The sequence below is a fragment of the Semicossyphus pulcher genome, unplaced genomic scaffold (assembly GCF_022749685.1).
Source record: "Semicossyphus pulcher isolate SPU_LCO1_2020_fin unplaced genomic scaffold, fSemPul1.0.p SCAF_8, whole genome shotgun sequence".
Taxonomy (NCBI): Eukaryota; Metazoa; Chordata; class Actinopteri; order Labriformes; family Labridae; genus Semicossyphus; species Semicossyphus pulcher.
In genome coordinates, this window is record NW_027211759.1 from 15,514,377 (window position 1) to 15,536,942 (window position 22,566).

The 22,566-nt window shown below is 42.2% G+C and overlaps 2 protein-coding genes across 2 annotated transcripts; one reads left to right on the top strand and one right to left on the bottom strand.

Moving 5' to 3' along the window:
* The first annotated feature begins 3,412 nt into the window (after positions 1-3,412).
* Positions 3,413-15,331, top strand: idh2 (isocitrate dehydrogenase (NADP(+)) 2). The gene is made up of 11 exons (XM_069686177.1): positions 3,413-3,589; positions 8,444-8,535; positions 9,051-9,216; positions 10,119-10,279; positions 10,418-10,561; positions 11,866-12,002; positions 12,230-12,381; positions 12,533-12,645; positions 12,822-12,919; positions 13,004-13,096; positions 14,924-15,331. Exons 1-11 carry the CDS (start codon positions 3,475-3,477, stop codon positions 15,006-15,008), a joined length of 1,356 nt encoding a protein of 451 aa, XP_069542278.1. The 5' UTR covers positions 3,413-3,474; the 3' UTR covers positions 15,009-15,331.
* znf710a (zinc finger protein 710a) lies at positions 15,317-22,237 on the bottom strand. Its single transcript, XM_069686175.1, has 5 exons — positions 22,193-22,237; positions 18,695-20,182; positions 17,810-18,001; positions 17,546-17,720; positions 15,317-17,116 (listed from the first exon to the last, which is right to left on the bottom strand). The coding sequence occupies exons 1-5, from the start codon at positions 22,235-22,237 to the stop codon at positions 16,947-16,949; spliced, it is 2,070 nt and encodes a 689-aa protein (XP_069542276.1). The 3' UTR covers positions 15,317-16,946.
* Positions 22,238-22,566: the final 329 nt, after the last annotated feature.

A 22,566-nucleotide genomic window follows, 5' to 3' on the forward strand; every position in this document is an offset into this window, starting at 1 on the left:
CTCAATGTGGTACAGCTACATAACACGGACTTCAACCAGGAAGTAACGCCCACCGACATCTAAATAAAGGAATCCTATTGGTTCCTTTCACTTTTCCGGGGACGTATCTGCGTCATATCAGTGGTCGGACGTAACTGCGTCATATCAGTGGTCGGACGTAACACACTTGACAAGTGGGAACTTTAGAATAAAAACCTCTTTAAAAGAGGACTAATTGTCTCTCTCAGTTACATATTATTATGAAGTTTCAACTGTATGTTGTTGTAGTTTATTTTTCCCTTCCAATTTTTTAAATTTTTTATTTTTTTAATTTAAAGTTGAAAAAAAAATTGAAGACAAGTGCGAGAACATTAAAATGTCTCCTAAAACTGATAACGGCAGATCTCCAGGTTTCGTATTATCCTCAGATGCACTGTAATGTGCACTTCAGCTTGTTGTGGTGTTTCAGAATAACTTTTACATATCTATGTAAATATAAAATATCTATGTATTTTCTGTTTTATGTGAGTTGTATTTAAGTCTGTGTGTGTTCAGTCTGAAGCCTAATAAAGTTGCAGGTTAGATATATCATATAACATTTCTATAAAATGTTCTATGAGTTGAACAAATCTATAATATGCTATAACCAAACCCTCCAGCAGAGGTCTCTGTAGGCTCATCAACACAGTGAGGCTGCCTTCTAAAGGAGTCCAGCAGATGGAGCAGATACATCATATTAGGCCCCAAACAATGTTTTTTTTTCCACAGTTGCCAGTCAAGTCTAAGGACACTGGAAAATTGCTTTTTATGGCATCAAATTATATCCTAAACTCCCACAAGCAAATTAAGATCTGTCTCTGCTGCTGTAGACAAAGAAGAAAGCCAGCAGCACCAAGATGACAGTAATAATACACACCCTCAGGTCTGAATTAAGGCCTGATTTGAACTGCAACTGCACAACTGATTCTTGACATAAAACATGAAATAGATTGCTTAGTTTTGAGAATAACATTATGACGTGTGGTATCATTAAGTTATAAACTATATAGGTTTAAAACATAATGGAGTGGCCAAACAAAGACTAAATTTAGAGCTGTGACCTTGGGGTTTACAAGTTGTCATCTGAGAGTGACCGTTCGCGAGAATTTCCTTGTGTCTGTGAAGGTGGAATACCACAAGTTCAAAGGTCGCTGTAGAAAGTCAGAAGATTATGTAACTACCACTGTCTGCTGTCTAGCCGCAATAACCACATTCTGCCTGACAGACTTTCATTACATTACATCTACAGGGCAAATCATGCACTCTGGGACAAAACCAGCTGACCTTCACTGACCTTTATTCTAAAGTTAGAAATACCAGTAGAAAAATGTTAGTTTTCATACAGCTAAAGAGATTGCTTGTTTACACATCACTGCATATTTACTCGGTTTTTGCGTAACTAGTGTTTGTAAATGCAGGCCCTCTATTCCAAAATGAAAGACTGCTTCAGAGGTGACCTGAGTGTCTCTCTTGCTGGCTCACCACCAAGCCCGTCATGTGACTGCTCTGCACACTTCCCATGCTTTCTCCCAGTATGGTTACCTTCCCCTTGCTAAAATTAGAATAGAGGGCCCTCTGCCGAGTCATTTTGGAATGTGACTATCCTGTACCCGTCCTGCAGTTAATATGGGATCTCATTAAATTCAGCATGTCATTATTTAAATCTTTACTTGAGTTAACTCCGGCTGCACTGCACGAATGGATCTTCTTCTACAAATCAGCACACTTAAACTTTGTTTCTGTGCTAAATCTATAGATAGAGGATTATGAATAGAACCATAGAACTTCTGTATGTTCTGTATGTATAACTTGCCTATATTTATTCAGATTGTTATAAACATGTTAGCTTATTCTTCACAGAACACATAATTCTCTGTACTTTTCAATGGCTTCTTATGGCTTTTAGTCTATCAGCTTTTGTTCATTCGTTCTATGGAAAATGGGGCATTGACCACTAAAGCCAATTAACTGTCATGAGGCAAATATTTAAACAACTAGTGAAATTATTTCAGAAAAATATATATTTTTGTCCTTAAATGACCATTTCTTTCACACACATCTTGTTTGGTTTGCATTTAGCATACGTAATATGCGCACAATTGAGTGCATTCAACAAGATGGGAAGAAATGTTTTAGCTAGCATTTAAATGGGAAGTTGTCCTTATTGATCTAACACATTAAGTTTGAGGAGCAGCCTACATCTCAGCATGTCTGGAACATATCCGTTCAGTTGCTGTTTCTATGGAGTGGTATTAATGCGGGCTGACCGAAATGCATCTTAACGCTATGACATATTGTAGCAAGGACACATTTCATGTAGTGGTAGGCTGCTAGTCTAAGTAGCAAGATCCAAATTCCAATTCATATGGTGTCTAGTTCACTTTATTTTACATATGTTTGGTTTTGGCATGACATGATTTGGCAGTCAACACTTACCCGTTGTAAATAACGTAAACCACAATCAAGTTTGTTCCATACTGACACAATTGCTGATTCAGAACATCTTTACAAAAATGGCTCAGTGGCTCGAAAACCCTCCCCATATGAGATAAAAATTGTGATAGGCCCGACCTAAATAAGGTCTGACCCAAATCAGGGTTTCCGGATGCATCTGCCATAGCAAACAGAACATTCGTACTGAGATTTGTTTGGTTCCCAGGCTATAGGCCTTACTGAGACTACAAGTCAGAAAATCACACCTGGTGCTGCTTTGATTTGACTCTTCTTTTTAATATTAATTGCACACCTACAACATTGTGTACAACCTTAAAAATGTGAGAGAACAAATGTTTAGCATTTCTATGGCCATCTTTAAAGTGTGTGGGAGTATTGGGCTTGTGAGGGAAGAAATCAAGTAGGGTAGAGGTTAAAGCCCCTGTGAGGAACTTCCGGTTTGTGTCGATTTTGGCGATCCCTGTGGACAAAGCCGTACCTCTTATCTCTCTGCTTAACAAAAAAATCTCATCCTGCTAACAGTCATATGTATCACTCACTGCTCTGGAAAATGTAAACAAAGGTAGCGTGCAGTTGATCGCTTTGTATGACACCTACCCCAGCCAGCTGTTTCAGGCATTAAAAATAACTATATGGAAATAATCAATCTTGTCGCTGGTGGTCATGTTTGCTTTTGTAGGTCATATAGAGAAATCATAATTAATTTTCATAACCAGCGAAAGTGTAGCAGCAGTGATGGGAGAAAATTCGAGGTGAAAGTTCACCCTGCTTTGAACCCAGTGCTGAGTCGAGGCTGCAGCAGCTGCTCAGTTTAACCGCTACTTTGTTTCGGTCCCTCCTCCTCCGTGTCTGTGTGACTGACGTAGCGCTCAGCGTGTCCCGCCGGGGAGGGAAGAAGGGCGGTGCTGTCACTGCTGCTCTCTATATTGCACAGAGCCTTGGAGCGCCTTTCCCCCTCCTTTGCTCTGACTTTCGTCGAGTGTCAACCTCAAATTGGGAGACATGGCTGGATATTTGAAAGTCCTCAGCTCTCTGTCGAGGTCCGCCGCCGCCTTTTCCAGAAACCCCGCGGTGTTGGCTCCTGCTGCGAGTTGCCAGACTTTACCACAAAGAAACTGTGAGTTGAGCGAGATAACCGGGGTCATCCTCAGCATCATTGTGTTGACGCTTAACTGCTGCTTGCATTAGCTTGTTTATTAATGTAGCTCAGATGATGTATTAATGTTAGCCGGGCATCATCAAGCAGCAGTTAGAAGCCGGTAGTGCCGCCGTGCTACGCAGCCATGCTAGGAGAGCTGCGCGTGCTAGCCGAATTGGATGCTGATAATGGTGTTAATTGTTTTCCGAGCTTAGGAGAAGCGATGCTCTAACGCTTCACTGTTCAACGTGTTTGCCTTTTTATATCGCCTCAGGAGCAAGCTGTTTATATAATCAGCAGTAAATGTCGAGAGAGATGAGGGCCAGGAAGCGAACCGAGCAGCCAGCCGGTGGAGAGCTGTCTTTGTCTTCCCCATCCAAAGTTTGAGAAACAGTTAATGACATTGTGAAGATTTAAGGTCACATTAATGAATGAGACGTTAACGCACAAAATATGTCATAAAATTAAATGTTACGGTGCGAGTTAACACCCTGCATTCGCTCGAATAATAAATGTATGGAGAGGAAAAACCGGTAGTTATTAAATGAATCTTTCTTGCGAGCCGCACATCTGTGCGGAAATGCAGTTGAAAGTAAAAGCATTGCTGTGACTCAAAATGAAACGAGATGTTCAAATGACCTGCTCTCAGTCGTCATGTGGTAAAATCGACGCTGACTTGGAAAAGTTTTGCTCAGGTCAGCCGCCACCGCATACGAGGCTCAGCTATAAAGAGCAATGGCTGCCGCTGCCAGAGCTCGGTCTGTCCTACATCATGTTTTCCATCTGGGTTTCATTCACTCTTCAAATACCTGCACTGTCTACTACTTCTGACCTTAGCATTTCATGCTTGTAATTTTATATCTCTATATCTATTGGATTATTGGATTTTTATTTAAATCAGTGCCAGGAGAACAGCTCAAATCAGGTTTATTTGCATGTTATTTTGAGAAGGGATCCAGATTTATCACGTGGTCTCTCTGCAGTCATCCCAAATTTCACACAGCAGAAATTCTGCTCTGCTGTGGTGTAGTTATTCAGATCTCCTTGCAACTCACACAAGCACCACCAGTTTGTGTTTAGAAAGCAGTGGGTCAGTTGAAGGGCACTGTGTGATTGAATCAATGTGTCATTTGAACTTAACAGTGTACCCGTCTGTCAGTGGTGAATGATAGTAGCCAAGTTTGCACCTCAGGGAATGTCTTAGGTACACAAGACATCCTAAACTGTTGAGCGTGTACTACAGACCGCTTGAGATCATACACCTATGGCAGTGTTCTTTCTGTGTGTCGTTTAAATCAGAAATTATTAGTTTATGGGAACAGTGTGACCATTTTTGCAGTAGAGCAAAGGTTATGCCTGGAGGATTTACAGTCATTTGTCAGTTGTTTTATTTGTAGTCACAAGTTGCATTGTCTTTTATTACATTTAATCACATGGCCTTAAAATTTAAGTGTTCATAAAATGGGCCAACATGCGGTTTCCTCCTGGCTGTGGACTTTACTAATGCCGCCAATAGTCTTCAACTTTAGGTCGTAAACTTTGAAGCCTTTCATTTGCAGCTGCTTCCTTTTCTGTCAGGGTTTCAAGTAGTTTGACAGTTCATTAACTGATCTGCTGACTTGCCTGCAGCTAGGTTGTGTCATTTTGTCTACCTGGTATGGTTTATTTTCTTTGTATAGGGTAAGACTGAAGGCTTGCCTTTATGTGTTGAAAGTTAACCAGAGGACACACTGACAGAGGTTATTCCGGTCGTCTTCAGGGCACTTTGTTTTGGCTGCTTTCCCTTAATGTATACAGCACAAATAGTATTTAAGCAAATAACAGTTCAGATTGATCTTCACTGTTCGGTTGTAAATACCCTGTGCTCAGTACAAAGTATTGTTCTGGTGCCGGTTCTAAATCTAAGGCATTGCATTGCTAGCAGTTATGACAACAATGTAAATAGAACAATCCATGTCAAAGCCATATACAGACTAAAAGTAACGGTTGAGTTGTTTTTAAATTGTAGTTTTCCATTTGATCTTGTATTTCAAAAGGAGACAGCTTGTTTCAGCACACTGAAGCTAAGCTTTGGATCACAGAGGGATTTTAGGTGAAATTCCAACATATTTTAACTGCATGTGTATTTCTGCCACTGACAGGTTTTGCTCTGCAGATCCCTATACATAGTGCGTGTGGAAATGATGAGGCAGGCCTGCCCACATGACTTTGTTTCAGCTCGCCCTTCAGTGTCCAGCATTTGTTGATGCATTCAGATGTTACATAACCTGCTCAGCTTCCTCCTGCACTCCCATCCCCCCTCCACTGTGAGAGCAGAGCCCATTTTGAGCAGATTTAGGTTGGATGAGACAGAAATGATGCCAAATAGTAGTGTTTAATGACTTACCCATGATGCAATGCTGCAGAGACTGCACTGTTCCGACAGCAGATAGAGAATTACTAAGTCTGTTATCAAATTAACAAAAATCCAGTTAACCTTCGCTCAGGAGGCGCTTTATTACGCTCAATCATAACATAAAGGTTTATAATACCACCGCTTTCCTACATCACAAGCTGCATATACAGTGTGACTGATAGTGTTTGGAATATTGTAGCAAATGATAATTTTCATGATTCATCAATAATATCTGCACACTCTTAACTGTGCAACAAATAAGCTATAGTTACAGTGCTGCACTATAACTGTTATTGTGTCATGTTTACCATTTTTGCATGACTTATTACTTAAACTACCCCAATGACTAACAGAATAACTATTCTAATATATTGTACTGCATCTCTATACTCTATATATTATATAATTTGAATTATGTAATCATCTTTTTCTCTTAATCCCTTATACATTTCTAGATTAATCTACTACTTGGTTGATCTGTCAAACTGAAATGGTTAGAAAAGATGTGATCTTGTTTTGTCTACAACCCAAAGATATTCAGTTTACTGTTATGGAGAAAAGGAACCAGATCATTTGAACCTTTTTAAGAAGCTGGAATCAGAGAAATTTACCCCCCTTTTTGTTTTTGCTTAAAAATATAGTTGAACAGATTAACAGATCAAAATAATTGGCAGTTCCTTTAATAGTTAACATTTTATCAATGAATTAGCTCTACAGCAACAGTTGGGACCTTGGTTCTATACATTACCTGCTTTGGCATAACTTCAGTTACCTTGCACATACATTTGAAATGTCACTCAAGTTTACTCTAAAACACGATCTACTTCTTCAAAATGACAAACTCCCTAAACCGAGCTCAGCTGATTACTACACAGTTAGTTAGCCATTGTACTCCAGAGCACAAACAATAGCAAGGCCTTGTTTGTTTATTAGGCTCACCATTAGTGACAGACACTCTCCGGCGAGCTAATACTCAAGCCTTTCTTATTTCTCTTCTGTATGCTAGTGAGTAAGGTAGCTTTAACAGGAAGGTCACAACTGTCTTTGCTATGAGGTTATTTTCAGAGCCTCGCACTCACCATGTACTCTATCTGTACTCTGCAGAGCAGGGGCTGTTTTGACAGGTGTTACCAAGGCTTCATAACCCTAACTCGGTCAAAAGTCTGCTCAAACCCACGTGGATTTTTGACACTTATTTAATACATTTAATATGTGTAAGTAATGCTTACTCCTTATGTTTTATCTGCATCATTCTGGGAAGAGCCTTGGTAGCATTGGGGGAACAGTAATTTGGCTGGGAAACCAGAGAGTCACTTGATCCTCTGCACCTCCCCCTGAACTTTTCTATTCAGTGAAATGCTCCTGCTGGCAGGACTCTCACACTGAGCAGAATGAGAGGAGATATGATTAAAGGTACTTATATACGCTGGTCCTGCTGGGAAGCAGAGAAGAGACCACGCTCTTAAGCGTCGTCCTTTTGATGAGAGGAAAAAAAGCATACTATGAAGCTGTAACAGTTCAGAACCAGTTTTGAACATGACTTAATACATGGGTTTGAGGAAATTGCATTTAGTTTTTTTTTTATTCCTGTAACTAATATTATAACTATTAGTGTGAAACTAACTGTTTATTCAAGATCCCCTTAAGTATTTTTCCAAGTGGCACGACAGAGTGTTTTTGTTTTTTTTAAACGGATCTCTGAAACACAAACTTTGAAGCCAGATTTAGGCTATTTCACTGATTAGAGATCTAGGGCAGTGATGTGACTCAGCAAAACATAATGTGGGGAGAGAGTCTGATAACACAGCAATATGTTTATAAAAGCTGCATGTTTTATATAACTGCTCAAATTAATATTGGCTTTGTAAAGGTTTTGTGAGGCTGACGTTTGCAATGGGTAAAAGATTGTTAAATCAACATGGCGAATTCTTCAATGCAGCTGAAACGGTCAGTTTATTGATAATTTGATAAACAGGAAAATAAACTGCAATTTTATGAATCAATTTTTCCATTTAGTCAGTCTTTCATATAAAAATGTCAAAACATTTTCTGGTTCCAGCTTGTAAAACATTTGACAGTAAAATGAACAGACTGTTTCAGACCGGAAAAAAGATTTTAAGGCGTGCTGATGATTTTTCACTACTTGATTAATCAATGAATAAAGAAATAATAGAGAAATTAATCATTAATGGGGGTATTTGTCAGTTAAAGCATGAGGTGCAAATAATATCTTGCAGATATAAAAGAAACAGGAAATAGAAAAATGCTGCTGCCGCACTCTGCAGACAGTCTGAAAACAGGATATCTCTTTTTCCAATCACTCTAATATCCTTTGTCTGATTGGTGCTCAGTGCTGTTTAAACATTGAGCATTTTTTGTGAATGAAAACAGTGTTGTTGTTTTTTTTACTTAAACCCTTCCGTTTGTATGATTGACAGATGCCGACAAACGCATCAAAGTGGCCCAGCCGGTGGTGGAGATGGACGGAGACGAGATGACCAGGATCATCTGGGAGTTCATCAAAGAGAAGGTGACCAGGAGGCACCCAGGGGTGGAGGGTTAGACGCACAAAACACTGTTGTGAGTCCCAGAGGACGAGGTGCCCACGCTGTCTGTCTGACTCTTCTATTTTTACCTCACAGACTGACACGTGGATGTTAGGGGGGGGAGTGTTACGGGTAGATTATGTATGTATGATGTGGGGGGAGGGGCCTGTGTGATGTTTCATTCAGTCACTGGCTGATCTCAATCCAGAGGGAACAGATGGTGCGTTGGCTCAGGAAGAAAACGTGGAGAATCATGAGATAACAGCGCTGGTGTTTTGAGAGTCAAAAGTGAACTTGCAAATGAGTAAATCTTGCAAATATACAGACTTTCAATGTATTATGATTGTAATAAATTAGAGTTCTTGAGTTGATTCTTTAGTTTTGTAGTCACATTTTTAAAGCACTACTTCTTGAGTTTCTATACAGTGTAATGGTTTAGTTAGAACTGTGTTCTTACAAGACGTTAATAATCGCCTTGTGTGTTTTTGTCGTCGTTTAGCTCATCCTGAACAACGTTGATGTTGAGCTCAAGTATTATGACCTGGGACTGCCGTACCGTGACCAGACTGATGATCAGGTCACCATCGACTCAGCCCTGGCAACTTTGAAGTACCATGTGGCAGTTAAGTGTGCCACCATCACCCCCGACGAAGACAGAGTGGAGGGTATGAAAGTCTTTATTGCCTCTTGAATATACATTTCTAGTTAAAACTATGGCCTCTCTTGTGTTCATACTTAGCTTAAATTAAGATAAGATAGTCCTTTATTGATCCCCAGGGGGGGAATTTGGGGAAATTAAACAGTTAGTCACAAGGACAGAGCTCCAATTTAAAGGGCCAGTTCACCGATTTTCAACCTCAGTCCTATCATGCTATCATGGGGAGCTAATGCCATTATGGTAGGAAAAAAATGCACTTTCTCTCTGTGCCTTTGGAGGACGCTATCTGCTTCTCCAATGGCCCTGGAAAACCTCCAGCAGACTACTTAAAACAAGCCATCTGGCGGAGGCCAGGGAGCTTGCTAAACTACACTTCCTCAATCTTGGACGCCCGCCTCTGATGTCATGTCTCGCTCTAAATCGTCAGGTTTGAAATGTAGACCCGGAGATTACCGGTATATTCTCGTCATATTTCGGATTCTGTACCGCTCTGAGCCATTACCTGCCGCGAAAACGGTAGTATTTCACTCCAGCGTCTCTCGCTGGGCCGTTCCTTTCAGAGGTAGGGGTGCAATGCACGCTGGGTGTTGTAGGAATGTAGAATGGGCGAAACCACGAGCTTTTTGCACAACTTTCTCCACAGCTATGGCGCCAATTACAAATATTATTGAGCTTTTATCGATTACAGAGAACACCAGCTTTGACCGACAGTGGGGAGAATTTCTCCTTGAATGAATTGTTTACAAACTGTTGATCAAGGGACATTTCCTGGGACATCTATATTTACACGAGCATGCTGCATTTCTTATCAGCATCTGACCGGCAGTCAAACATTACCAATGATTCAGTTTGTTGTAGGTCTGTGGTATTTTCTGTCTTAAATTAGTGACTCTGTGTTTTTATATTTAGAGTTCAGCCTGAAGAAGATGTGGAAGAGCCCTAACGGTACCATCAGGAACATCCTGGGCGGCACAGTCTTCCGTGAGCCAATCATCTGCAAGAACATTCCCAGGCTTGTTCCAGGCTGGACGCAGCCCATTACCATCGGCAGACACGCCTTCGGTGATCAGGTGAGTCTCCTCTATAACATGCTGGAGAAAATAAAGTTCACTATAATGTGTCTCTTACTTCTTGAGCCCAAAGAAACAAAGAGGCAGGACTAACATGAGACGTCTTGATGTTAAAGAAACTTTTTCTTTCTCTTACAGTACAGAGCAACAGACTTTGTTATCGACCAGCCTGGCAAATTCAAGATTATCTTCTCGCCTACTGATGGAAGTGCAGGCAAGGAATGGGAGGTCTATGACTTTCCTGCTGGTGGCTGTGGAATGGGCATGTACAACACAGACGAGGTGAGAGGTTAATTATTAATAAATCCCACAAAACTGTTCATCCTTCTCTCAATACTTTTTAACTAAATCCCTGCATTTGTGGCAACTGTCTCCGAGCCAAGACGTGCATCTTAAAAAATAGTTTTGAGATAAATATTTAGGGCTTAATATAGTAGTTTTTAGCTAATGTAACTTACACAGGTGGACATGTAACATTTGTTGGGGGCTTTCTCCTGCTGCAGGGTTGGTGTGTTTGTGAATGAAGAATCTACTGTAGTCTTGTAAATAGGGATATTATCGGCCTGTTATCGGTATCTGCAGATTATGGCTTGAAAATGACGGCAGATATGTCTGCCGATATTTTCTGCTGATAAAACAACGCTTTAATTTTGCCTAAATGCTCGATGATTCCTTAAAAAAGCTTGACGTAATGCCACGACATTTACTCTGTGCAAGTGTGCGCGTGCACTGCCTGCACCACGACTCTTCCGTCAAGCTTGAAGAAGGGTGCAAGATGTTACAATTTCATTTAGCAGGCGCTTTTGTCCAAAGCGACGTACAGATGTCTGCGGTACGGCAGTTTTTGGCCACTACAATGAGAATAGGCATGATATCAATTGCACTACTGGGGAGACTTGATGTTCTCTGCAATTAGGTGGAAAAACACATGTTGCTAATGTCGGTATCGAAATCAGCAAAAAGGGTTGGAAAATATTGGCATATTGGATATCGGCAAAAAATCCCATATCGTGCATCCCTGCTTGTAAATATTGACCCTGAAAGATGTCTGGTGTTTGCAAACCTTAGTCTTTTTAAAGTCTCCTATTGTATGTTAGGCATAAATGCTATTTGGATAAGAATGTTTGTGGTACCTTTCTTTATATTTGTAATTTAAAAATAATTATCTAAATGACTAATTTTTTTTTAATTTCCAGTTTCCACCACAATTACTACCTAATCTACCCATTTAGGCTCAGGGATTGTTATAACTAACAAGCAGTTATCCCTAATTTTACTGTGTGATTACTCTACTTAAACTAGGAATTTAATTAACTTTCTCATGCTTGAAGAAAACCTGTTAAGGCTGTTACACTGGTCCTGAGGCTATTTGTAGAATTGACGGAGCAGCCATTTCCTTACCTCTTTTCAACCGGCTAATCTACTGTTTTTGTTTGCCTCCATCAACACGGGTCTGTTTGATTTAACAACATCAGAGGTCGTAGTAGTTGACTTTCAACTTGTCAAGTTGGGAGGTTGTTAACCTCTGTACTACTGATAAAATGCTGCAGCAGTCCTGAACTGTTTGCATTTCTCTCCCTCAACAGTCTATCACAGGGTTTGCACACAGCTGCTTCCAGTATGCTATTGGCAAAAAGTGGCCCCTGTACATGAGCACAAAGAACACCATTCTGAAAGCCTATGACGGCCGATTCAAGGACATCTTCGAGGAGATCTTTCAGAAGTAAGTGTCGTCTGTCTTTGTGTGTAATAAGTGTTTCAGTTGTTTATGCACAAATGGAGAAATCTGAGACAAATCTGACATGGAAAAACCAGAACACAAACAAAACAAAAGTAAAAGAAATCTATTTTATTTGTTTATTTACAGCAATTAGGATTTACTATCATATTTTAGGGAAGAAATACTACAAAAGTTGCTTTAGCTAATATTGTTGTTTGTATTTCCTTCAGGCACTACAAGCCCGAGTTTGACAAACTGAAGATCTGGTATGAGCACAGGCTTATCGATGATATGGTCGCACAAGTGCTGAAGTCTTCAGGAGCCTTCGTGTGGGCTTGCAAGAACTACGACGGAGATGTTCAGTCTGATATCCTCGCACAGGGTGAGATTTTTGGAAAGCAACAACAGCATCGCTCCTCTGGAAATTATGTTGTTGTGAAATACTGAGACCTTTAAGCATTTGAGATGCCTGCCAATTTTCGAGCAGATGTGTGGGTAGCATTAAAGAAGGATTTGTATGTTTTGTGTTTTAGGTTTTGGCTCTCTGGGACTGATGACATCAGTTCTTGTGTGTCCTGATGGGAAGACTATTGAGGCTGAGGCTGCCCACGGCACCGTGACCAGGCACTATCGCGAACATCAGAAGGTCAGCAACCATCTCTATCAATCTTAGGGCTCTGTATTGGCAAACATTTCAAGTGGGCAATGAAACAGAAAATGACACATTATGGCTTTGCAAACAAACTGTGTTATCCATGGTGTTATACTGCCACCGTGTGGTCGACATTGAGCATGAACAACTCTACTCAACTCTACTTTCAGGGAAGGCCGACCAGCACCAACCCCATTGCCAGCATTTTTGCCTGGACTAGAGGCCTGGAGCATCGTGGCAAACTTGATGGAAACCCTGACCTCATTAAGTAAGACTTGTTTTAAATGTCTTGTGAAATGTGCTGACTACAGGATGAAACATGCCTTCTCTAAATGTCTTTGTTCATCTGAAGATTCTCCCAGACTCTGGAGAGGGTGTGCGTCGAGACTGTTGAGAGCGGTACAATGACCAAGGACCTCGCAGGCTGCATCCACGGCCTGCCCAAGTAAGTTCAGTCCTGTGTTTATTTGTTTACAGTGTAGCTCTGATCACTCTCTTTAACAATATACTTATGAAGATGATATACAGTCTTCTAGTAGTAGTTTTGTCTCCAGCTCAGCCAGAGCTTTTCAGTGGTTCAACAAGATACTGGAAATGTCTGACACAGATCTTTGTCCTCTCCCTGTTTGATGCATCACATCCACTACAAGTCAGCACTGGATCAGACCGTGTCTGATCTATAAACAAACGTAAATATCTTTGAGCTACTGCAGGATTACATAAACACATACCTGGGAGATTTCAGAAGGTTTGAAGTAGCGGTCAGTCCCAGAGACAATGTTGGAACAGAAAAGCTCTTTTCAGTGAGGCCTTAAATATGTTGAATAATCCTGACTGCAAATGACATAAATATACATTAAAGGTGAAGTGGATAAACTTCATTAGGAAGCCATTGCAAACATGACGCGTCCAAAGTTTTAGTCTTTACCTCAATCTTAAGCTGCATCCCCCTTTTTGTGGATTTAAAGTAGAGTCCAGACAACTAGTTAATCAATCAACTGACAGACGAACAAACCATAATTCTCACTGAGTCTCCTGCTTCTCTTTGTTCTTAAAAAGCTGTCGGCTATAGTAATGCAGATTTTATTGACCAAACATTTTTTTAGAACTACACATTATTCTCACAATAACTCATTGTTTTCATTTAGCCTTTATTTAGACAGGTAATCTCATTAGGACACGTGGTCTCTTTCTCAACAGAGACCTGCTCAGACAGCAGCAACCACACAGAGTTACAGACAGACAGGACATTCAATACAGACATACAAAACAATAATAAAATCATTAAAGTGATAAATGATCACTTTGAAGTTTGTAAACATTACATCAACCCTATTATAGTACCTGGAAATGAATGTTTAATAGCATCTTGTCCCTTATTCAACAATGAAATATTCCCACAGATTAAACCAGCAGCACCAGTCTGAACACTTGTGTAAGACAGAGTGTTGTTTACCCTGTTTCTGACCTGCCAGCGTGTAATACAGCCTGGCAACTTGAAACCTCCAAGCAAACGTGCTTTCACCTTGTTTTTAGCTGATAGTTTAAGTGTGTATGCTCTTCGTAGCCTGTAGGGTGAGTGTTTTTGTTTGTTTGTTTTTTATTAGTTTTTCACCTCTTGTGGTGGTGAACTTGTATCTTGTTTGTAAGATATATAACATATATATATGGTTGAAAGTCAGGCTGTAAAGCGCAAGAAAAAAGTCTTGACCCTGGTCATATCCAGTGCTGCATTTTTACTAATAAAACAAACGGAGTTCCCCTCTAGAGCGAGGTAAAGCTGAAAGATTTTCTAAGCATTTTATTTAACCCTTACTTCAGGGTTGTGTAGCCCTGGTGGAGGTATGTGCTGTCTTGTTCACCAACTTGTTTCTACCCGACTGGTACATGTATTTTTTTTAACTATTTGTTGGCATCTGCTTTAAGATGTCCTTTTAGAGCATTTTGAATCCATGAGGCGTTGCAGCTCACACACCTGCTCTTTCATTAAAGCCTCTATAGACATGAATACAGGACAGTTTTTATAAGTAATACAACTGTCACGCTAGTAAAGTCAGACTGTGTTTAAAGTTTCTTATATCATGCATTTCGCCTTGTTATGTTTAAGGATTACTAACATATTTTTTGATGCTGCTGCTATTATTAACCCCTAACTTTAACTTGCGCTAAACCCTTAAAATAAAGTTAATAAAAGCTATTGATTGTATTTGTACCAGATTTTCCTCCCCCGAAGTACGATATTGAATTTTCTGATCTTGTCTTGCCTTCTTAGTGTCAAGCTGAACGAGCACTACGTCAATACCACAGACTTCCTCGACGCCATCAAGACAAATCTGGATAAAGCCCTCGGCAACTGAAGGACTTGAAAGAATATAGTTAGCCTGGAGATTGCAATGTCACTCATCTGTTTTTGTACCTCATTTTTAACTTAAAAGGTCAATAAATCCACTTATTACTGAAGTAAAAAAAAGTACTGTGTGTAGGATTTTGTAGTATTCTCTTAGGTCTGTGAATGGTCGACAGCTGTCCTTCCACCTAATGCCTCCCTTACTATCTGTCCCATTTGCAAGGTTTTATTTTTGTAATGTGAAGTACTGTATTCAATTACTGTGTAATGCCTTGGGCAGGACTGAAGCCTCTGTCAAACTATTTTGCCAATAAATCCCTCGTTTGACTCACATTCGGTGTTTTCTGTTGTTTAAAAGAAGGGTACTCATTTTAAAGGTAAATAAATTTATTATTTTACAGTTTCGTCTGGTACACAACATTGTACATACATTTCTATCAGCATTATCTCCACACTAATGTCTAATACAGAACCAAGTAAGCGGAACATATTTCCCTTTGTATCATCACTAAAAAAGTGATGGAATGAACACAGAAGCTGAAAAACTCACAAAATTGAGCATTTTTATTTTAAATGTGCTATATAAACATCGCAAATGGATACCTTGTTTGCAGGTTACAAGTTTGAAAAGCTAAGCACTGGGAAACTGAATATATTGAGCATTTCCCAAATCATTTTCCACAAGGTCCGCGGCCCTGTCACATGTTGGGAGGTTGTCGTTCATCACTTGAGAGCAGTGTACAGCGTGATGGATGGCATGCTCTTGCAGACACACTGGGGCACTTAATATTTCTGTCCGAGTTTTTTGGGACAATTCTTGTTGAGATTCATCCATAAAAAAAATAACAACTGCAATATGGAAACGGGGGTTTGCATCGCTTTAAAAAAAAAATGCTGCAGTGTTGTGTCGTGAAGGCCAGGATGGGAGGGAAATGGCGAGATTGGCTGAAAGAGAAGCCGCACCAAAGTCTGTTCTCTGCTGTAATCTTTTGAGGAGATCTACAGATGGGTGGGAGGGGAACCTGAATGTAATTTCATGAGGTCTGCGATTGGACCCCAAGAAATCCAATGTCCCAGCTCAACACAACAGCAAGGAAAAGAGACTTACAGCGCCCGCAGCTGCAAGATTTGATCCAATTCTTTGGTAAAGGGGTCCTACTATTAAAATGGGTGTTTTGATTTTCTTTTCATTAGCGTCTGAAAACATTCCACAGAAACAATTACATTCATAGACGAGAGATCAATACAGGGTGATGCTTGTTAATGCAGAAACCTAAAAAGTAGACACAGCGGCCCTCAGTGCAACGCACTGATTATAATACCAGCCAACATACGAGAGAACTGATACATTCTGTACAATAATATACAATAAAACACAGATTGCAAATCTAATGGAATTGAACTCATTTTGCAGACCTCAAATTTGATTTATCACAGTATAAATCAAAGCTTTGGCAAGTGAGATGAACAGTAACACTTGTTCCCTTCTTTAAGCATTCACATTAGTTGACCCCAACCACTGACAGAGACCGGGATTGTCTGAATGAGTAAGTGCAGTATAACATCACCATATGCTTTTATGCTAAAAAATGTGCTTTAAAATGAGTCTCAGATGAGATTGAGTCGAACATAAGCAATTTTATATATTTTTTTTACATTAATGCTCTTGTTTGAGACCGTCCCCTTATCTCGAATATAATATTTAACCAGTAGATTTGCTGCGTTTGAGAGATGAAAAATACGTCGTAACATAAAAAGTAAACATTTTCAAATGTTGTAGCAATATGAGTGACTCCAGTGCATATGAATGTGCAGTTTAGTTTGCTGGGATTCTTCACAACCTTTGAAGAACAACCCGAGCGCTTAAAAAAATAAGAAAACAATAAAAAAAAAAACAATCCCGTTTTCATTAGTTCACACTTATTCTATTTGGGATCATTTTAATAATTCATGCTGTGCTGAAGCGCCCCGCGCCCTTCCCATAGGTGCTGTAATACTCCATCTGAGATAGTTTAGCAATGTCTGGTGTGTTGTTGTTATTAGCCCGGTTTTCTCGCTCGCTAAATTCAAAGCTCTCCTCTTCGAAGTCCTCCTGGCCCTCTGGGTCTTGGGGGGGCTCTGAGGAAGGAAGCGGAGACACACATTTGATCCCACTCTGTCCTCAATAACACAAACATACGGGCTCTTCCTAAAGACACTTGGCCTCATTGAGGACAGCCAGCAGATTGCCCCTCCTCCCCCGCCACAGTATCAGTCTCTACTGATAGAGACAGGCATGTCTAATCCAAGCACTGCTATATTTACTAAACACACACGGAGGGAGTGACAGAGAAACATCAAAACACTTGGCCACTAGATTACAGTACATGCTAAGTCAAAGTGCATTAGAAACAGACTGAGTGACAATAATGCGACATGAAGCCCACCGAGCGGTCGCACTGGGAAATTTGCTGCACATAACCCATCATCGACTTTAAATGTCATCAGAGAGTTTCATCTATTTCAAAGCAGAGAAAGTAATTAAGGATAATTGATGGAGCTGCTCACCTTGTCCGTCTATTGAGGTGTCCATGATGCCGTGTTTGACCTTCATGTGTCGGCTGAGGTTGCCCTTCAGGTTGAACTTGCTGGTGCAGTAAGGGCACTTGAAGGGCTTGCTGCCGGCGTGCAGATGCATGTGGCCGAGGAGGTTGTACATTCTGTTGAACGACTTTCCGCACACCTGAGAGACGAGAGCACAATAGTCAGCACCCATCCCAACTCCATCACAATAGTTTGTCCTGAAGGGGAACTTCCACCTGCTTCACTCACCTTGCATTTGAAAGGCTTGACCGGCAGGTGGACAATCATGTGCGTTTTAAGGGTCTGCTTCTGGACAAAGGTCTTGAAGCAGACGTGGCACTGGAAGGGCCTCACACTGGCATGGATCAACATGTGTCTCTTCAGGTTGGCAGAAAGGGTGAACTCTCTGGCACAGACGTCACACTTGAATTCTTTCATACCCTTGGGGAACAAAAAGTGTTTGGGTCTTTTAATTAATTTGGCTAAATATATGGTCCAGAGGAAAATAAATAATGAGTCACAGGGAGAAAACACTCAAGGGGCTTGCATGCGAGCTTTGCATTCTCATGTAGATTACATTAGCCCCCCTAAGTGTTGACAGACAGAGTGGAAAAAGTCTAACAGTGGAAAGACGCTTCAACATTTACTTAACTTTTATTTTAATAATTAACAAAAGCATATACAAGGAGGCTTGGATGTTTCCCCTATAGAATAAAACCCACTATATAAAGAAATGGAGAGACAGAAAGAGTGATTCATCAGACACAAAGGGAAGTAGCTCTGCAGACGAAACACAACACAAAACACATGCAAGAGGGGGGTTGAGCCACACAAAAAAAAAACTCAAGGCCTTTGAAGGCTGTGTTTACAAAGCAACTGGTTTTGGAGAAAAGGCTGTGATGCAAGTGTGCAATATACCCCCCATTTTTCTATGAGGACTCTGAGTGAGTGAAGCTAAAATACCTTTCCTCTAAATCCCTAAATCCCTTATATTTATATCTGGATAATGTCATTTTTCTATTTTAAATCAAGGTTTAGCGATGTGTCGTTGCATAAGGCGAGTTTTTTGTCCACAAACTGGTAGACATCTTTGGGTTTCAGGACCTTAAGTGCGAGGGTGTGCGCAGCCAGTACCTTGTGAGTGAGAGCGTGTTGTCGAAGGTGGTGGATCTGGACAAACTCCATGCCGCACTCGGGGCAAACGTAGGGCCGCACATTCTGGTGCTTCATCAAGTGGTTCTGTAGCTGGCTGCGGTATGCAAAAGACTTGTGGCACTCTGTGCACTGGTAGGTAGTCGGACCCTGGTGGCTCGTCAGGTGGCGCTTCAGGTGCGCATAGGTTGGAAACTCAAGTCCACACTGGGTGCAGACGTGGCACTGACCGTTCTCGTGTTTGTTCTCATGGGTCCTCAGCTCGCTTGGGTAGGCGAAGCCTCGGCCGCAGAAGCGACAGCTGTAGGGTTTGACATCCGAATGCTGCAGCATGTGCCTCTTCAGGTGGCTGGTCTGCGTAAAGGCCTTCTCACAAACGGTGCACTTGTGAGGTCGGGTTCCCTGGTGGGTGAGCAGGTGAGTCTGGAGATGGCTGGGCTGCTTGAAGAGCTTTCCACAGTGTAGACATTCATGGGGCTTAATTCCATTGTGACCGAGAATATGAGTGACAAGGTTATACTTGGATGTGTACGACTTTTCACACATGCGGCACTTCCAGCGTTTCAAACCCTCTCCCACATCTACACAGTAAGACTCGTCGATCTGAACGTTGATGTCCAACCGGTCGATCTGCATTCGCCTGGCCAGTCCCTCTGGGTCCGACCACAACATGGCCTGGTTGTTCTCCTCATATTCCCCTGGCAGGGCCATGTCTGCAGACTCGTAGGCCACCTCATTGGACTCATAATAACGATTCTCCAGAGGACTGCCCGTCTCGCCGCTGGTCTTGAGGTTTAGTGCCTCCTCCTCTTCCTCTTCCTCCACAACCAGCTCTTCTTCCTTCCTCTCCCTTTCTCTGCCAGTGTTTGTTTCCTGTTCTGGCTGTCCATCTGTTTGTGGCCTGGATGTGTCTCGCACACATGAGGGACAGTTTCCACAGGCCTGCTCCTCTTTCAGTGAAGCTTGTTGGGTGACTGGTTCCTCTGACTTGCCAGGACTATGCCTGCTGTTCATGTGAATGCAGGAAGGAGGGGTGTCAGACTCGAGCCGTTCACCTTTAACCTGAGCCTGTGGACTTGTTACTTTGTGTGGCTGACCCTCCAGTTCTCCATCACTCCTGGGCCTCTTGGTCCGCCCACGGGGCCCGGGCCGCCTTCTCTCACTGCAGTGAGGCTGCGGCTCCGGCTCCCCGGCAGGCTCAGCTAGGTAGTCGCCGTTTGCCCCTATCAGCTGGTCAGCGTACTCATACTCCATTGCCTCAGGTGGAGGAGGGTGGCTCTCTCTGGGCTCCCCTGTGTAAAAGCCATTAGGGGCAATGGTGGCCCCAAAGATTTCATTCTGGGAGATGAGTCCAAGAACGGCTGCCTGAGCCAGAGATAGCACCACCACAGGCTCCGTCTGTGTGCCCACATCCACTTGGCCCTCCGTCATCTTGGGGTATGTCCGCACCAAACGGCTACTCTCCTCCTCCTGGAACAAAACACATAAAACATACAACACAAGTTTTAAAACTAGACTTAATAATAGATGTGTGCGTTTGTTTTAATATCTTTGTTCCATTCTTTCAAACCCTGCCTTACACGATGTTTCCTCATATAACCTCTTTTCCCCTAGCAACGTGATATTGGTAACCCTCCTATTAAGACAAACAAAAGGATTTGAGTCGCCATGATATCGAAATTATGGCATAATGTTTCAGAGTGGCTAAAAAGCGACACAATCTTCCTTCCCGAAGACACCAGGAGAGAATTAAGATCATGTTTTTCCGGGTTACTCTGTGAAAGCCGCATTCGGACTACGCCTTGTTTCTTTTCTCTGAATCCACAGAACATTTGATTGAGAAGATAAGGCAGATCTGCGTTAGCACCCCGCTTCCTTCCTTGACAGGCTTTAGAATAATAAAGAACACAACAAGGGATGCAGGTCCAGCCAGGAAGTTGACTTCCGTGGACTGTCCTCGGCACTTCCTGTGGGGTCCCGGGGCAGCCCGGACCGACCAAAGTCAGCTCATCACTGGTTCTATCTGTCCCATTCATGGGGAGCAGAGCGTCTCGACTCTACGCTCGCTTTAACAGACTTCATAACGCCTGCCACACCGGGCTTCCTTAACAAGATGATATATGCCGCCAGGCAGACTCATATCCATAACAGACATTCGATTGAGCTTCGAGCTCATTCTGGATTCCAGCCCGTTGCATAAACTCGCAAACATAATCGCACAGTTCGGAAGTGTTTCAGACCCACATGCACATGGTTACCTCGCCACCTGTAAAAGTGCTACATTGAAACTATGGTGAAGAAACTGTGGTGCTGGCTCTCTGGTTGAGGAGGAAGCGAGTATTGTGGGCTGCTGGTTTCAGGCTATTTCTCGGCATGAATGTGACTGGTAGGAAAATGTACAGAGAGAAGCTCTGACCCCTACTTTCCTGTCACACTACACACTAGTCTTCACTCTGTGGCATACATAGGAGTAAGAGCTGCTTCCTCTCCTGACACAATACTGAGAGAAAAGACAGGAGTGGATGGAGAAAAGGGAGAAAGGAAGAGGAGATAGTGCAGGAATAAAGGTGTGTATGTGTGTGTTTGTGTGAGTGGGAGAGGGGAGTAGACCTGGATGCCCTGATAACCACGTCATTTATAATTACTGCTTTTAAAGTAGTCAGACAGAGACAGACTGTGTGTTTGTGAGAAAGAAGAGGAAAGAGACTGGGTGTGTATTTGAAAGCATGTGTGTGTGTGTGTGTATGTGTGTGTGTGCAAGTGAGAGAAAAGAGAGGGAGGGAGGTATGGAGAGAAGGAGAAAGAGCTGTGGGCGGGGGAGGAGTGGAGGGAGGGAGACGGAGACAGAAATGAGATGGAGGGGCTGAAAGATAAAGAAAGAGGGGAGGAGAGGGAGGGGAGGGAAGGGGAAGGAGAGATTGAGTGAGCATGTGAGAGGAGGGAAGAGAGAAAGGAAAAGGAGAGGGAGGGGGTGTGCGGGGGGGGGGTTGAAGAGAGACAGAAAGACAGAGTGAGTGAGTGAAAGAGGGGAAGGAGGGAGGGGGGGGGGAGCAGGAGAGAGAAGAAAAAGCACAGCAAAATGAAAGGCTGACAAAATGAAAGAGAAAAAGACAAATGACAAGGAGACAGAGGAGGTAGGGTAGTAATTGCGAGAGTCCGTACTTTCACATTTAAAGTTGCATCTGAAAGACACCTAAGGACAAACAATTAGAGCAGCAGCAGGGAAAAGAAAGCGTGCGGCACAGATAGAAACACAACTCTTATCTGTTTAGAAAAGATGTTCCCACTGCGGTACTCATATGAATGTGAAAAGTAATCTCGCTTCCTCTCACACTCACACACACACACACAGACAAGAGTGTAAACACCTCACTAACAAACTGCAAACAAGTAACCACTGACCCCCCCCCCCAGCCTCTCTCTCTCTCTTAGTCCTGAGCAGCAACACATCCTTCTCCATCTTTTAGCTTACAAACTCACCACATTGTTCCTGGAGTGATGTTTGAGGTGTTTCAGGGATCTCATCCTTCAGGAGAAATGAGTGGAGTAAAAAAATCCACCTCCTATTTATATCTGTGGGAGAGTGGGGCGGTCCCACGGCTCATCCTCCTCCTACTGTTGCTGTTATCAGAACTGACTGTGCCTGCCCCCCCCCCTCGCTCCCTCTCCACCAGCCCTCCACCCCACCACACACACACGCACACACACACACACAGACACACACAGCATCACCCCATTTCTTTCTCTTCCTCCCACCCTTTCCTCCTTCCCATCTCACTTCTCTTTCTCTCCTCTTTTCTCTTACAAACACACACACACACACACATCTTATCTCCCTTTCTCACTACATACAA